The 17,528-nt window shown below is 40.1% G+C and overlaps 1 protein-coding gene and 1 pseudogene across 1 annotated transcript; one reads left to right on the top strand and one right to left on the bottom strand.

The window, feature by feature from the left end:
• Positions 1 to 4,312: 4,312 nt before the first annotated feature.
• Positions 4,313 to 5,320, bottom strand: LOC119230478 (olfactory receptor 1J2-like; annotated as a pseudogene).
• Positions 5,321 to 13,778: 8,458 nt separating this feature from the next.
• On the top strand, positions 13,779 to 14,720 carry LOC119231172 (olfactory receptor 1J1-like). Its single transcript, XM_037492841.1, has one exon. The coding sequence runs from the start codon at positions 13,779 to 13,781 to the stop codon at positions 14,718 to 14,720; it is 942 nt and encodes a 313-aa protein (XP_037348738.1).
• The last annotated feature ends 2,808 nt before the right edge of the window (positions 14,721 to 17,528 follow it).

Here is a 17,528-nt window from a genome sequence, read left to right on the forward strand (position 1 = left end):
CCTCCACTCCGGAGACCTGTATTTCTCCCCCTTGAGTAGCTCCTCCCAGTAGGCAGCTACTGAGCACTTCAGGTGCCACCAAGTCCTTCATTGGGGATCTTGACCTGGCGCAGGCAGAGGTCACAGACACACGGGATGATGCAGGGACACAGAAGCGTCCAGCCATGTCCTTCCTGGTAGAGCCACACTGGACACCCCGCGGTCTCAGTGTCTCCCTCTTTCCCCATTCTCTCTGCTTCCCTTCATGTTTGTAAAGAGGATTTGTCCTTTCTGAACCTGTAAACTTACCTACTCTATGCATTCTAGATTTCAATAACAGGTCCAATGCGGCCATACCTTTTCATTTTTACTTTGTTGGCATGAGCTCTATGTAAAGACCATATATAGACTCTCATTTCACTACATCCGGTCTTTGCTTCCTGACAACTGACATTCCCTGGACAGCAAGGCTGAGAACTCTTGGTGGTGTAACCTATGATTTGGAGTCAGGCACAATGAATTCAAATCCCTTCTCCACCATTTGTCGGATCTATGTCATTGTCAAGCTGTCACATTTCTGGAGCCTAAGGTTTTGCTCCCCTTAGTCCTTAAATACAGTAAGAATTAAACAAAGCCACAGATGTAAGACTCCTCACTCCTAGGAGGTGCCCTATGTGGGGCGGCTTTGCTTTTACTAATTGTAAAATGCAAGAATCTCTAGGGAAGAAGCTCACTCACTGTCTTATCTTTGATGGAACAAAGCAAAAGCAATTGGATAGTAGATCTTTCCTGGGCTCAAGGTTCAAGCCCTCATGAAGGTAAGGGACACACACCCACCCACCCACCCACCCACACACACACCCCACTCTGCTCCTGATGAAGGGTCCAGTTCTCTCAAGTCATCTAGTTCCTAGGAGTCTGGACAAGTTTCTCAGCTTTTCTATAGGAGACCCAGAGATCAGATGTAGCCTACAACTTCCACAGTCCTAAGCTTCTCATTGACATGAGAGAGAAAAGCCCTGAGCCTGGAGTGTGCTCCTCTCAAATCATCAGCTTCAGGAATGAAGAAGTGAAGACTTTGCTCTACCCACCCGGGAGAGGACCAAAGGGGACAGCCATTAAGCTCTTGGCTAGAGACAAGCACTAGACATGTTTTAATTGCTTGGTTTTCTTCTTATTCCCTCCAGGACAGATGCCTTAGGGCGTGGTCCCTTAACTTTGATGTTCAGCAGAAGCACCTGGGGAGCTTATTAGGGATGCAGATCCCAGCTCCACCTCCAGAGAGCCTTCTTCACCAGATCTGGCCTCATGGCTCGGAGGCAGAGGGTTCTCCGTGCAGACTTGCAGGAAAAGCTTTCCTTAGGAAGAATGAGCTTAGGGGGAATGTCCTGAGAGTTTGAATCCACAAGGAGATGGGGAAAGAGCTCCTACTGGCCCTTCCCTAGCACATTCCTGTTTCTCCTAGTTAGGTCATGGCTTAGGCTGTGAAGAGGGAATTTTCTCTTTCAAATAGAAATTCCTTTACGGTTGGTGCTTATAAAATTAATCCTGCTGTATGATGGCATTCCTGGTAACAGAGACATGAAAACAAAGGAGAAAGCCAAAGTACTTCACCCTTCCATTGTTTGTATTTTATCCTTATAAAAGGATTTTTATTTATCCTGTTTACATTTATATAAAAGGCATTTATTTCCTCCTGTATTTTAGTTTTCCTTTCTATAATAATTTATTGTGGCCTTATTTACATTTCTATTTCTCAGCATACTTATACATATATTGTTAACTTATAGATTTTTAGTCAGTGTCCTATTGATTAAAATCAAAGATCCACTATGAAACTTAGTTAACTATCATACTATGCCTCGAGATATCTCTTTTGTCAAGGGTACTTTAATATCATTCAGTGCATCCATGGTCATGGGCTCCCTTGTCCTAGTTCCTCAGGGACTATGACTCTTGCCATTTTCAAAAGAGAATAACCTAACATTGAAAATGCCTGTGAGAATACTTGAGAAATGGAAGTTCAGATTGAACCCTATGGAAAAACAGCCAGCATAACTAGATTGTTTGCATTTACCCATAATCTACTCAAAGCTTTATGGGATGAACTTAAATAAATACTAAAAGAATGTTGTTATTGTAATATTCCACACAAGTATCAAAAAAAGCTCTTTAAGTTTTGATATCCATCCTCACATTCAGACATAGAGTTTGGGGCATCATCATAGCCTTAAATGTCACTGCAACTGCTGGGTGCATACTAAATTGCATTTTTTTTCAAATTTATTTTATTTTTTTAAAATAAATTTTATTTTTATATTCCCCATACAATTCTAAATTGCTTTTTATTTGTGTATAAAGTTGGGTGAACGTACTGCCTTTTTTACAGAGCAGATGCAATGAAAGGAGATGAAAAGACTGGTAAAAGCTTCATCCACATAATGATAATAATAATAATGGATTTAAGATGAAGTTATCGTAGGGTTTATGTCAAGAAAAATAGTACATTAAATGAAGACTTTTGGAATTTAATGAGCTCATATGATATAAAATTTTCAGTGTTCTCTAAAGAACTCAACTGTCCCTATGTGGAGGTATGGATACTCTGAAATCATGCTTTATAACAAATACACTTTTCTGGGTATCATATGAAATAATTGCTAGTGAAAAATATGAAAATGTTACTGAATGACAGCGAAGTTACATGTGGCACTGAAATCTCACAAGCCTTAATAGAAAAAGGAAGCTACTGGGCCTCCCTGGTGGCGCAAGGGGTTATGATGCAACCTATGAAGCTATTCGCAGTCACTGTGGCACGAGTTCTATCCCTGGCTGGGGAGCTACCCACATGGCACAACAGACCTCTCCTGACTTGCCCACCGCTCTCCTCAGCAGTGTATTTCAGTCAGTCTGCCTGTTCTGTTCCCCACTCTTTCTCTGGTGAATCCTCTCCTGCCTCCACACCTCTGGCCTGCACCCCAGGTCTTGTATGCATAAATAAATAAATCTTTACAAAATAAAAGAAAAATGAAGATACCAGTGGTCGTAGGATGTAAATTTTTTTCAAAGCTTTGGCTTCATTTTCATTGACTCTGTAGTTTGATAAGATAATACAAAACATGATTTATAATATCTGAGATAAGTTTGTTCTCTATGAAAGAGGAAAGAAAATATGATAGATCAGGAGACAATCTCTTCTGTTAGAGAGTAAACAAAGGACTTTATTGAAGTTGGAATGAATATGAAATTACCAAGATGAAACATTAATTTCTCCATTATTAAAATAACTCCAACATACTTGTTTCACTTTACCTACCACCAGAATTCATGTATGACATTATAAATGTGCCTCTCTCATAGCTTCTAAGATTCAATTCTTTATAATAATGCTCTTCAAATAACAGCTCACCAATTTACTGCATTCTCATCACATGGGACGTGTTAGGAATGCAAGCTCTGATGTTCTCCATCCCAGAACCACTGAATCAGAATTCATGATTATTGGTTCCTGAAATCGGTGTTTTAACAACTCTCTAAGACTTCTTAGGTGCATGAGGGTTTAAGAACTTCTGTTTTTCTTTTGCATGCAGTAATGTCATGAAGAGTAGTCAGTGCTGAATCAGGAGTGGCAGTTGTAGGACAGTAATGGTGCATTCAGAGAGTTTGTACTATAATTTGATTATATTCAAAAGGGGGCCAGAATGATGCATGCTTTTGTGAATGATTATTTATGGGAACTAAGTAATATCAACCACATAGTGCTTGCCCAGGAAGGGTCTCCAGGGAATTCAGTCTCCTACAAGGCCTTAAGTTTTTCAGAATTGCTATTCTAAAATTTTATACCCTGAACAGAAAGTAATATATGTCCTCTCATCTATGGGACAAGTCTGTATTCTTTGAATTCAATAAATTCAAAGATAAAAAGAAAACCCTTTAGTCTGTATAAGAGCGTATGGAGAATTAATATAGCTAATTCTTTGTATTCTAGGGTGTATTAAAGCCTGAGATTAAGGGCCAAAAGTATTAGCATGTCTAAAAGCTCTCCTCAAATAAGGAATCACCAAACTTGTATTACTGTATTATTTGTGTCTCCCCTAGTAGCAGACATAAGTAATAGAATTAATTTAGCATTTGTTAATCAAAATTTACTTATAAAACGAGAGCATTATCAATAAAAGCATGAAATTCTGGTGAACAAAAATGCACTAAGTACATTCAACATGCCTTCTTTTGTCTTAGGGTTTGGGGACAAACGTTTTGAGACATAGTCAAATGGAAAAATCAAATACATGAGATAATTAAAATAAGGTCCCAATTGAAATTAAGTGGAATGTCACTGTGAGGAAGATGTTGCTTTACTGAAGAGTTTTCTGAGGGCCTCTTTCATTTTCCTATTCCTGAGGCTGTAGTAAAGGGGTTCAACATGGGCATGACCACTGTGTACATGAGAGCTGCAGTGATGTCCCTGTCAATGAAATTCCTCAGTGTGGGGAAGAAGTACTGCCCAAACATTGCCTCATAATACAGAAAAACCACAGTGACGTGGGAGCCACATGTGCACAAAGCTTTGTAGATCCCCTTGGTTGATGGGGCCCTCAGGATTGTTGCCCCAATGTAGCCATAAGAGACCATGATACCTACAAATGGCAGGGCGGTGGCCACCATCCCTACTGTGAACATGACAACTTATTAAGAAGGTGTCTGAGCAGGAGAGCTTGAGCAGGACACCAGTGTCACAGAAGAAGTTGGGGATGGTGTTGTCAGCACAAAAGGATAACTGGTTCAGGAAGAGGGTACGGGAAAGGGCATTGGCCCAGGACAGGATCCAGGATGTAGCTACTAGTGAGGCACACAACCTCTCACTCATAATGGTGGTGTAGTGCAGGGGGTGACAGATGGCCATGTAGCGGTCATATGCCATTGATGTAATAAGGAAACTGTCCAGGTCAGTAAAAAATATGAAAAACTACACCTGGGAAATGCAGCCTGCATAGGGGATGGATTGATCCTGAGTGTTCATGCTCATCAGCATCTTAGGGATAGTGACAGCTGAGAAGGAGACATCAGTGAGGGCCAAGTGGCTGAGGAAGAAGTACATGAGGGTGTGGAGGCGCGAGTCCAGCCTGATGAGCAGGATGATGAGCAGGTTCCCCAGCACCATGGTCAGGCACATGCCCAGGAACAGGGCGAAGAACAGGCCCTGCTGCTCTGGCCTGATGGGGAGCCCCAGGAGGAGGAACTCGGGCACGCTGCTCTGGTTCTCCCACCTCAAACTACTCTTTCCTCTGTTGGGGATGAAAGAAAAAGAATAGTTGAGAATTAAGGACTCAGAGAGAACCATCTTTACCCATCATAAGCAAACACTGCATTTCAGAAAATGGAAAATTACTCGTTTCTTACATACTGATACATAAGGGAATAGAAAAACTGTCGATGAGGGTATGTGCGAGCGAGGTTTTCTTTGGTAACGAACAGTAGGAATCTCAGATTTGTGACACTTAGGACCAGACCGCAGAAAATGACTCAGCATGTTGTTGCCCCATAATGCTCTGTGGTGAGATTCCAGGTCATCCACTATGGCCCAACAACCTTCAGAAGATTTGACTTCAAAAACCATTGTTGGGCCTCCCTGGTGGCGCAGCGGTTGAGCGCTGGGTTGCGAAGCTGCCCGCAGCCTCTGCAGTGCCGGTTCGATCCCCGGCTGCTCCCTGGCCACCGGAGGAGGGTCCCACATGGCGCGCAGACCTCTCCTGCCGCCCACTGCTCCCCTCAGCAGTGTACTTCGGTCCTTCTGCCTGCTCTGCTCCCCGCTCTGGCTCTCGTGAATTCTCTCACCCTCCCGCGCTTCTGAGTATACCCAGTGCTTGTATGTATAAACAAACAAACAAATAAATAAATCTTAAAAAACAAAAAAACCCAAAAAACCATTGTTAACATAAGAGGAGGACCCTTATGAAATTCTGGGTTACACTGAAGCCATTTTGGAATGGTGGCAAGTGGAAGTGTGTGTGCAGGTTCTGGGCTGTCCCATCTGCTTTTCTCAGGCAGGATCCAAAACAAGTGAATCTGCAAGAATCTGCCTCCCCCTACCTCTGCTTTTATCTTTTGGTTCACTTTTCTCTCTTTTTGCTTTTTTCCCTTTCTCTCTCTTCTGTGTATTCCTCCTGTCTCATTTTTGCTTCCCTGCTCTCTCAGTTCTCATTTTCTTTCCTCTATATCTCTGTTTGCTACTTCCTCCTCTCTGTTTCTCTCTGATCCTTTCCTTCCCTCCCTCCCTCCCTCTCTATTTTATCTTTTCCTCTCCATGCCCAAGTCAGTTTTCTTTCTCTTTTATACATATATATAAATCCATGTATTTTTGGGAAAAAAACCCATTCCATCTCCAATACTGACCTTGCTTGCATTTATGATCCAATGTTTGGTGGGTAAATGTGTTTTGAAATCCTTTTTTAGGGGAGCTGAATATTAGCTTCCAAGGTCCTAGACATTTCTTGGGCATCAAAGAGAAAGGCTATAAATAAACTCAGACTCACATTTCTATTTATCAACATCAAATCTATAAGTTGAAGAATTTAACCACCCAAGGAGAGAACCCTACGGAGTAGGAAGTACAACTTGTAATTTTCAGTTGAAGACATCCATCAAACCTGGATCATTTGCCCAGTTTCCCGCTTTGACTCTTCCAGGAAGGGTGTCCCGTGGAAGGCATCTGTGTTGGAACCTTCTGAGAATGAGCCCATGGAGAACTACTCTCCAGGCACCTGCAGTGTCCTCTGTTCTAGGCTCTGTCTTCCCAGCCTTGGCACCGGATAAACCCCAGGGAGGATAAAGGACAATTCCTGGCGCTAACCATGTCCAAATAAAGAGAGCCACATGACTTTGTGACCTCTGGGGATTTAGGTAGAACTTAAAATAGTTTCCAAGGAAGGAAGATAAAGCGGGAAGAATGAAGAACGTTTAGTAGGAAAAGCAGCATAAAAAAGATGCCAAAGAAAAAAATGTTGACACACACAATCCAGAAAAAATAGACTCTGAAAAATTGAAAAGATTTAGATTCCTTCAAGCTGATCTTTTGAAGAAAATTACTTTTATTGTGGCATTAAGCTTCTTAGGGATGGGATGTATAGGACAAATAAAGAAGCGTTGATAGCTTGAGATAGTTCTTTTCCTGTCTTTTTTAAAAAATTGAGATAACATTGGTTTATAATACCATTTATAATTCAGAAATATAGGATCACATCTTTTCAGAGGTATGTTACCACACCACACCCGCCGCCATGGCACCCACAGTCCTCCAGCATAGAAGGTTATAATATTTTTCTAAAAAAAATGATTTTCTTAAATCATTTCTCCCCTCAGGTTTGGTTCCCCCCTTAGGTTTTGTTACATCCTTGTATTTCTCCTACCAACACATCACCTGTCAGTCATCACTATTTTCCCTTGTGCCCTTTCCTCCCCTGTTCTGAACCCTCTGTATGCCTCAGAAGGAGATAATAATCTTTGAGGGTTTATTTTGACCTTTCTAATATGTGGGTTTAAGAGGTGGTAGTTGGATTAGAGCAAAGCTGACATCTAGGCACTTGTTCCTAACTGTGACAACCCCGTACAGCTGCCACAACTTCATGTACCTTGGGGTGGAAGGACTCCAGAGACTCAGCTCAGCACTGTTTAAGTCCAACAACATTCCAGGCAAAGGCCAGAGAAGAAAGTTAGCAGGATATTTGCTGGTCCAGCTTAGCAAACTCAAAGTGGACCATAAGCTAATTTGGCTACTACTACTGGGTTTTCTGGGAAAAACACTCCCGATACTGGGTGCACTGGGGATGGGAATTCCAAGGTGGGGAAAGTAGGTAGGTCAAACAGACGAAAAGGCTTGGGTATGTATGTGTGGTGGCTTTGGACAGACAGGAATACATTGAGATAGAATGGAGACACTTTAGATTAGATGAAGAAAGAATGCTGTAGAAAGAAGAAAGATCGTGCAGGCTGAAATCCATATAATCATCTCCAACTCTATTGTGTTTCTTAGACACACTTCAGTCGTCTCTTACTTAACCAATTGTGACGACTTCCTAGCTTGTCTCCTTGCTTATGTGCTTGCATCCCATTGAGCCATCCTTGCCCTGCTGAAATTCCCCCTTCCCACTGCTAGCATAGGCTTGTTACTCATTCTTCACCTGTAGGAATAGTTTTGAATATACACTGTCATTTTTCCTCTTCAGATCCTATAAGGGCTTTCTCTTTTTTACTGAATAAAGTAGATTGTTCAACATGGCTTCCAAGGTTCTGAGCGGCTCATTTCTGTTAATTTCTCTGGTCTCATTCTGAGCCTCTTTCCCTGTTGAAGTGTACATTTCAGCCACTCTAATTTTTCTGATAATAGTTTGCCAAGTTTGGGCCTCCCCAGGTGGCGCAGGCAGTTGAGCACCGAGCTGTGAAGCTGTCCGCAGCCTCTGTAGCATCAGTTTGATCCTGGCCCGCCGGCGAGGGTCCCACATGGTGAGGCAGACCTCTCCTGTTCTCGCCCTCTGCTCCCCTCAGCAGTGTACTTCATCAGTCTGCCTGTTCTCTTCCTCGCTCTGTCTCTGGTGAATCCTCTCACCCTCCCGCACATCTGGTCTGTACCCTGATTCTTGTATAAATAAATAAATAAATCTTAAAAAAAATAGTTTGTCAAGTTTATCATCCTTTCTCTCCTCTGTTGATTGTCCTTTTTATGTGTCTTTTTCTTTTTCTGAAGTATTTATTTTTTTATTTTATATACTTTTTACATCATTTTTCATTTTTGTACAATGTATGCATTTTCATCTTGGTTGTATTCCCCATACAATTCCCGCCCCCTTATTTTAACCCTAATCCCTCCTCCCCTTTCGCCCCCCAACCCTGTAGTGTGTCTCTGGCTTATAGTTGCTTGTTGATTTTGATTTTTACTTTATTATAATTGGTCTTTTTCCTGGTCCCTTATTTAGGTTTTCTAAATTCCTGCTATGACATATGTGTCTTTATCTCTTGCAAATGCTCTGTCTCTGTGCTGTCCACATCTCCCTTTGTTTGGGTTCTCTTGGGTTTCTTCTTTATAAATTCCTACCAGTTTGCCTTGCTTAATCCTTGTGTTTGCATTTGATACTCCAAACCTCCTTGCTCCCATAGCACCTAACACTCACCTTTGGGACACACAGTTTTGTCTATCTTGGGAGATATTGGGAGCTCTTTCAGAGAGAGGAAAAAAATACTGTGTTCTCAAATCTTCACTCACAGTACTCACAAAACTCATGACACATAAAAGGTACATAATATTTTTATGAATAAGTAAATGAAAGAATGAACGATTAAAATATAATGAATGAAATACTATCTCCTCCACTTAATTCTGTATCTCTTTTCAATGTTTACATATCTAAATGTAACAGGTTCCTGAAGGCTTCTTAAGGAAGAAGAATATATTTTAAGCCCTGAGTAATGTGCCAACTAGTATGTGTCATAACTGGTCAAAAAAATCCCTGCATGTATTCAGGTGTTTTTGTAAGAAGGGAAAAAACCTCTATTTGTGAGCAATAGAAATTCAGCTATTCTTTGATAAGTGTTTTTATTCCCTGGGGACACGTAGCATGTCTCCTCAAAGTTCCAGATTGAATGAGTGGAGAGAGGTGGCATCTGAGACAGAGCTCCCTGTTATAAGAGAGACCTCAGGGTGCACTGGAACCAGGTTTTAGGCTTACAGTTTATGGGTTGAATCCTTTTTGGCCATTCTCTTCTGAGTCATTCTCCAACTCAGTAAAATGGGGGAAATACTATCTAATTCAAGAATTACTGGGAGAATCAAATGAGCTTATAAATGTGGAGATTCTTGGGGCCTTCCTGGTAGCCTAGGGGTTAAGTCTCAGTGCTATCACTCTATCACCTCTGTGATGGCCTGAGTTCAATCCCCCAGCCAGGGAGCTGACTCACATGGCACAGCAGACTTCTCCTGTCCCCTCCACCCTCCGCTGCTCCCCTCAGCAGTGTATTTCAGTAGATCTGCCTGTTCTGCTCCCCACTCTGTCTCTGGAGAGGATTCTGGTGAATATTCTCACCTCCCGCACCTCTGGCCTACACCCCAGTTCTTGTATGCATAAATAAATAAATTAAAAAAATGAATGTGGAGAGTCTTTATAAATAAATGAGTCTGTAAATAATAAGACTCCTCATTTATATTCCCAAAGGAGTTGACTATCTTTAGAATCTGGCAAAGACACATCTCCTCTGGGGATGGTTAAAGGAAAGTCAATAATTAGTCCCAAATTGTCCTTCACCAGAAACTTGTGGCGTTGGTCCCTTGGGTTCCCATCCTGGCTGGTAAAGAGGGAGGACCTCTGTTGTCGCCTTAGGTCTGGTGTGTATCTTCTCCACTTAGGTTATTGCTCATGACCTTTCCCTGTCCAAATTTGAAGTCTGTTGGAGAGAAAATGAAAAATTAGGTCTTTTTCTGGAGCTGGTAGTATTTGAATTTATTACTCCTGAGCTCGGTAAGGGCAGTGCTTAGAGACTTCATTTAGCATACGTGTGTGTGTGTGTGTGTGTGTGTGTGTGTGTGTGGAGGGGTTCTTTACAATATCTTACAATTTTATGCCAGTTTCTTTATATAATTTTGCAATATCACCTAAAGTAAGTTAGGAGGACATAATAATTATAATTCCTTGGGGTCTGTACTTTCTTCTTTAGGTAAATGTTCTCTCTTTCATTGTTTTACTGAAGATCTGGTCTGCATCCAGACTGCCAAGTTTAAAACTAATGGTAACAATATTTATTTTTTGCAACTAGTTGTAAACATGTTTTTTTGTTCTTTCAAATATACAGTTTTTTTGTTTTTTGTTCTTTCAAATATAAAATTTTCATGAACTTATTTTACTAGTTATGTGATGTTACTTCCAACAAATGTGTACTACAGTTGCCTTCACCATCCCTTATTGATAGAAGCTACTAGACTATCAGAAACGTTGGCCAGAGTCTGATCTTCTTTTGTCCTGGAAGACTGAGAAATTTACTTTATGAGCATCTATCTTTGTAAATCCTGTAGTTGCTGTTCTAGTCTATTTGCTTCCAATCATCTGATTAAGGGTTGAGGCAGTAGCATCCATGCAAAAGCTTTTGGGGCATTATGGATCCCGTGTTTTTAATGAGGAGCACATATCTAGAAATCTATTTTCCATCAAAACATGTTCTGTTAGAGGCAATATAGCCTGGTGGTTAGAACGTGGTTTTGAAATCAGTTAAATCTGAGACTTAGTGATCTGATATGTTCATCACTTTCATCATGTGTGATTTTGGGCAAAGTGCTTATGCTCTTTAAGCCCTAGCTTCTAACTGGTTAAATGAGAATAATGACCTTTTTGTGGTCCTGATATACTGATAAGATATGAAGTAGATATCACAGCAGTGGGCCTCTGTTACTCACACAATAAAACGTGACTTACATATTATTGTTATTATAATTTATTGTTATTATTATTATTGATATAGTCATTTAGGCACATACCCTGAAATCATAGATTTTTCAGTCATCCTTAAACTCTCTGATTTACATCTTGAAGTGCATGTGTATTCTCAAGCTGCAAGTGCTGTGCTACTTGAGGGTTATATTTCATTAGGGCATCTAATACAATGGGAAAACACAGTTTCATTTATTTATTTGTTTGTTTGTTTATTTACATATTTATTTTTTAAAGATTTATTTTATTTATACAAGAGCTGGGGTACAGGCCCGAGGCATGGGGCGGGGGGTGAGAGGATTCACCAGAGACATAATCCATTTACAATCATGGGGCGGGGTTGTGTCCAAGGCATTGGAATCTGTGCAGTAAGTCTTCTGTCTTCAACACTAAGTAGAAAACTATCTTTCACCTGTTTCTGGGAGACCTAATGGTGAAACATTCATAACTATTCTAATTTTATACCTTGTTCCAGATTTTATAGGCAGTTAACTGACTACTTATACGACTTGTCTTTTTGTGGCTTTGTTGTTAAGGTGTTGCTGGAGTGGTGGTCATATTAATCTAACTTTATGTTAATACAGGTAAATACTATAATCATATAGTATTAGCTTTTGTATTTATGTTGTATTCCTAGGGATCTTAATTAAAAAGGTGTTACTATCTAAAGGTCATAGACATAACCTACAAAATTTTCTTCTATAATTTTTTAAATGAATGGTGAAAGGTGGGGATATAATGCTATTTTTCCTTTAGGGCTAGCCAACTGCCTTAGCTCTACTTACTGAAGATTCTCTCATTTTCTCTCTGAATTTATCATGCCATGTCTATCAGTGGCATTATACATGTTTTTTTAAATGACATTCTGTTTTTCCTCTGCTTATAATAATGTATTATAAAATACATTGTTTCAATATAGCTTTTTTAGCTTTGATATGTTAACAGTGAATGCCCACCTTTTCTTACAATATTTTGATTTAAGAAACAGATCTTTTAAAAATTTTTATTATTATTTTTTAATTTTGTATTTTTTTACATTTTTCATTTTTGCACAATGTATGCATTTTCATCTTGGTTATAGTCCCCATACAATTCTCACCCCCCCCTCCCCGTTTTGATCCTACTCCTTCCTCCCCTCCCCACCCCCATAGTGTGTCTCTGGTTTATAGTTGCCTGTTGATTTTGATTTTTACTTTATTATAATTAGTCTTTTTCCTGGTCCCTTATTTAGGTTTTCTAAATTGCTGCTATGAGTGAGACCATCTGGTCTTTCTCTCTTTCTTTCTGGCTTATTTCACTGAGCATAATCCCTTCCAGCTCCATCCGTGTTGCTGCAAATGGCATGAGTTTATCTTTTTTGATTGCTGAGTAATATTCCATTGTGTACATGTACCACATCTTCTTGATCCAGTCATCTATTTTTGGGCATTTGGGTTGTTTCCATAGCTTAGCTATTGTAAATAGTGCTGCTATAAACATAGGGATGCAGGTGCTCTTTTGAATTAATGAAGAAACAGATCTTTTATGGGCTATTTTAGAGGCATTGAAATGATTAGAATTCCTCTAAAAATTACTTTTGGCTTTTAAGTTGCACTTCTGCCAATATGATGCCACATGGCAGCTAAATAATTTGATACCTTCAGATCATGGCTAAACTTGGTTTTGTGCAAGATCTGATGTAAGTTTCATAAAGAAATTGTCATGAATTTAATTGGACATCTCTTAGTGATCAATACATTCATATTGCATATGAATCAGTCATCTGTGACTGCATATGAATCAGTCTTCTGCATCTGTAGCTGCTAATGAAATCAGAAATAATCATTGGGGATACAAAATTAAACAGATCATTAAACACAATATTATGACAGACAGTGAGATCTCCGAGGTCAAATAATGTGTTTTGCTTCCAGAGAACAAACTCTGGATTCAAAATGTTTAGGTCCAAATCTTAGTTTCTTCTCTTCTTACTTCTGTGACCGTTAGATTGCCTTCCTCATCTGTGCCATCTGAGAAGTAGAAATAGAAGCAGTACCCACCTGGCTCATATATTTAAGACTGCTGAATCAGCCACTACATGTAAGATAATGGAACAGCACATAAGATCACTTTCGATAAACATTAACTATTAGTATTATCATTCACAGAGACTGGGGCCAGAAGGAGAGAGAAATTGGCTGTATATCATAAGCATACATATTTTTAACATTTACCCAGCAAAATATGCATCAAATATATGAAAATATGAATGAAGATATTGGCTGAATCTCAAGACATTCTACTTTTTCCTCTTCACCTTTCTCCACTAGTCTCTGTCAGCTAATATACATTATGAGCCCTGAGAACAAGAGCAGCGTGTCCGAGTTCCTCCTCCAGGGACTCCCCATCTGGTCAGAGCATCAGGATGCATTCTTCGCCCTATTTCTGGGCATGTACCTGACCACGGTGCTGGGGAACCTGCTCATCATCCTGCTCATCAGGCTGGACTCGCGCCTCCACACCCCCATGTACTTCTTCCTCAGCCACTTGGCCCTCACAGACATCTCTTTCTCATCTGTCACTGTCCCAAAGCTGCTGGTGAACATGCAGACTAAGCACAAATCCATCCCTTATGCAGGGTGCATTTCACAGACATATTTTTTCATATTATTTGCTGATTTAGATAGTTTCCTGATCACATCAATGGCCTATGACAGGTACGTGGCCATCTGTCACCCTCTGCACTATACCACCATCATGAGTCAGAGCATTTGTGTTGCATTGGTGGCTGGGTCCTGGGTCATTGCTAGTGCTTGTGCTCTTTTACATACCCTCCTCCTAGCCCAGTTGTCCTTCTGTGCTGAGCAGACTATTGCGCACTTCTTCTGTGACCTTGCTGCCCTGCTCAAATTGTCCTGCACGGACACCTCCATCAACCAGCTGACAATCTTCACTGCAGGATTAGCAGCCATTATGGTTCCATTTGTATGCATCCTGATTTCTTATGGCCGTATTGGAGCCACCATCCTACGCTTTCCCTCTGCCAAGGGCATCTATAAAGCCCTGTCCACTTGTGGGTCACATCTCTCAGTGGTGACTCTCTACTATGGGGCAATTATTGGTCTGTATTTTCTTCCCTCATTCAACAACACCAATGAGAAGAACATAATTGCTTCATTTATGTATACAGTGGTCACACCTATGTTGAACCCCTTCATTTATAGCCTGAGAAATAAAGACATGAAAGGGGCCTTGAGAAAACTCTTGAGTAAGAGAACATATTCTTCCAACTGATAGTTGCCTTTTAAAAAAATCCACATAAACTTATTTCCTCAATAATATGTCAATAAAAATAACTGAAAAGACACCTCTTGTCTTCTTCTCACACTATCACAGCAGAGCAAGAGCTTTGCTGACATTATTCTTGCACTTGTTGGGAGGGAATAATAAAACAGGATATGCTCATTGCTTTTATAATTTACTGGGATTGGAAAATATTTTGAGGATGCTGTGTCACTTTGGCAATATAATTAAATGGAAGCCATCAGGGCTGGCCCTTTCCCACATTTTAAAGTTGTTAAAAAACTGTTTGTTCTTTGACATCTCCATTTCTAAGGAATTTGCCATTTTGGTGATCATATGGATTATCATTCTTCCAGGCACCTTGACATCCTGCATCCCAAGTGTTTTTAGTACTTTCAGGGAGAACCTATTAACTTTTACTCTCTTTAAATAATAATTAGCATACTCCTTTTTGTCCTTCAGGAATACAGCATATACTTCCCTTCTTCCCTAACACATGCAAAAATTCATCAGCAAAACAAATGTTACCTTTGTTGCCTCAGTACTGATCTTATTATGTATTAAAATCATAATTTAGTCTTGACAACAGCCCTAAAAGATATGTGGAAAACTCATCCTTGACAAGGTGACAATCATCTTGAGATTGCAGTTAATTGAAAGGAATTTGAATCTGGACTGTCTAGCTCCAAAGGGATTAAAAGTGACAAGGACAATAATAACTTATGTGGAACACTGCCCTGAGGAAAAAGAAGTAGCTGAATACAGAGGCACAGGATATGAAAAACTACTAAGAGAAGGTGTTGCTTTACCTGAGAACCTGAAACTGAACAAGGCAAATATATCAAGACACACAAAGCTTTATCATGTCCTGACAATCACAGAAGGAACAACGTGTGTCAGGATGTAAATAAACTAGAAGCTTCAACTCAGGAGCCATGATTTGATAGACACCAGACACCAAAGTGAATTGTAAGTCACAAAAATAAAGATGTTATGGGAAATGCCAAATAATTTCATAACTTTTGAGCCTCTCAACTATGAAGAGTTGGAGATGAGAGTCCCATACAGATTTCCTTTGGATAAAGCTGTTGAATAGTCCCCAAGTCCCTCCAGCAGAGAGGGAGTACTTTCCCCATCATCTCAAGCTTTGTAGGAGAAGCTTCAGCAGAACCAAGTAGACAATGTGATATATATCCCCTGATTTACGAGAGCAATAGGAAAGACAAAATGGATCAGGGGGTTAGAGAAAAAGAGAGATGGAATATATATTATGTTTGAAAAATATCTTCATTTATTTTCACAGTGGGGCAATAACAGCAAACATGTTTCCTGTGGACAACAGGTAGATTATATGAGAGAGAACTGACATAAAACTCTTTTCAATTCTACCCAAAAGACATCATTGAAAGTCTAGGACACACCAAGAAAGATTAAGACACCTGTAGGGAATGTGCCACCACAAAGCCAGGGTCTAGGAGGGAAAGCATTCCCAAGTAGAAAATAGTGTCCTCTCTTGAACAATTCATTACAGTACCCCAAACTTCAAACTTACCCATCATTTACTTGCATCTGTTTTTGTATCAATAAGGATAATGATGGTTGTTCTAATGTTCCCGGGGTGGCGGGGGTGGGGAAGAGGGCGGCATCTTCTAGTGGGTAAATAGCTTTGGATTATGTGGTAATTCAGAGACCAGTTTTAAGTCTTTCTCAGGGAAGCAGGTAATTTGCTTCCAGACAATGCAGAAGACACCCATGTTTCCCTTAACAATTCTGGTCTGGAAGCTACACGTTATGTCTCCCCTGGGAGGACATGCTACGTAGCCACACCTAGATTAATAGGAAATGTGGCAGCTGCCTTCATACTTGGGAAGGAGGTCATGGAATTTAGCAGCCAGTCATCCCTGGCACAAAACTAAAGTAAATAGACTAAGATGTTATGCCTTATAAATAATCAGGGAAGTAGAAAGTAAAACCACAGTAAGGTATCATTTTCTATTCACCAGAATTGCAAAAATTAATCTGTCAGTATCAAGTGTTGCTACAGATGGAACCTTATGCTCAGGTGATGAAGGTTTAAATCAATATAACTCACTTTATTTGGGCAGTTTTAGGTTTATAGAAAACTTGAGCAGAAAGCTTCCATATACTTCTCCCTCACCCCTACCTACTTCTCCCTTCATTAACATCTTGCATCAGGTGGTGTATTTGTTGTGATTTAACCAATATATATTGACATCAGCTGAAGTACATAGTCTACACTGGTGTTCACTCTTTGTGTTTTGCAGATTGTTTTGGTCCTTGACAAATACATAATGGCATGTAGCCACTGTTACAGCATCATATGGAATAGTTTCACTGTCCTAAACTTTCCCTTTGCTCTATCTATTCACCAGTCACCCCCACCTCATGTCTGAACCTCTAGTTACCACTGATCTTATACTGTCTCTTGATCTGTAGCCCAGACTGTGAACCCTGAGCTATGGTTGTCTTTTCCACAATGTCATATAGTTGGAATAGCACAGGATGTAGCCTTTTTAGAGTGGCTTCTTGGTACAATTATTAGAAAAGAGTTTAACAGAGATAGCCAAGTTGAATATATGCATACCTACAATCTAGTTATTTTTCTTCTGGACATATTTTATGGACTATCTTTCATATATGCACTAGATGGAATACAAGAATGGGACAGTAGCATCATTCATAATAGCAAAATTCTGAAAAAAGGAAAGCTGTAAAAAAATAAAACAGATAGGGCTTCCCCTGGTGGCCCAGTGGTTGAGCGCTGGGCTGCGAAGCTCC

Source organism: Talpa occidentalis, unplaced genomic scaffold (genome assembly GCF_014898055.3).
Source record: "Talpa occidentalis isolate TD23 unplaced genomic scaffold, MPIMG_talOcc4v2.1 talOcc4.7, whole genome shotgun sequence".
Lineage (NCBI taxonomy): Eukaryota > Metazoa > Chordata > Mammalia > Eulipotyphla > Talpidae > Talpa > Talpa occidentalis.

What these genes read in the sequence shown, in the direction of transcription:
- LOC119231172 (XM_037492841.1), top strand. Translation starts at nt 13,779, where the DNA reads ATGAGCCCTGAGAACAAGAGCAGCGTGTCCGAGTTCCTCCTCCAGGGA.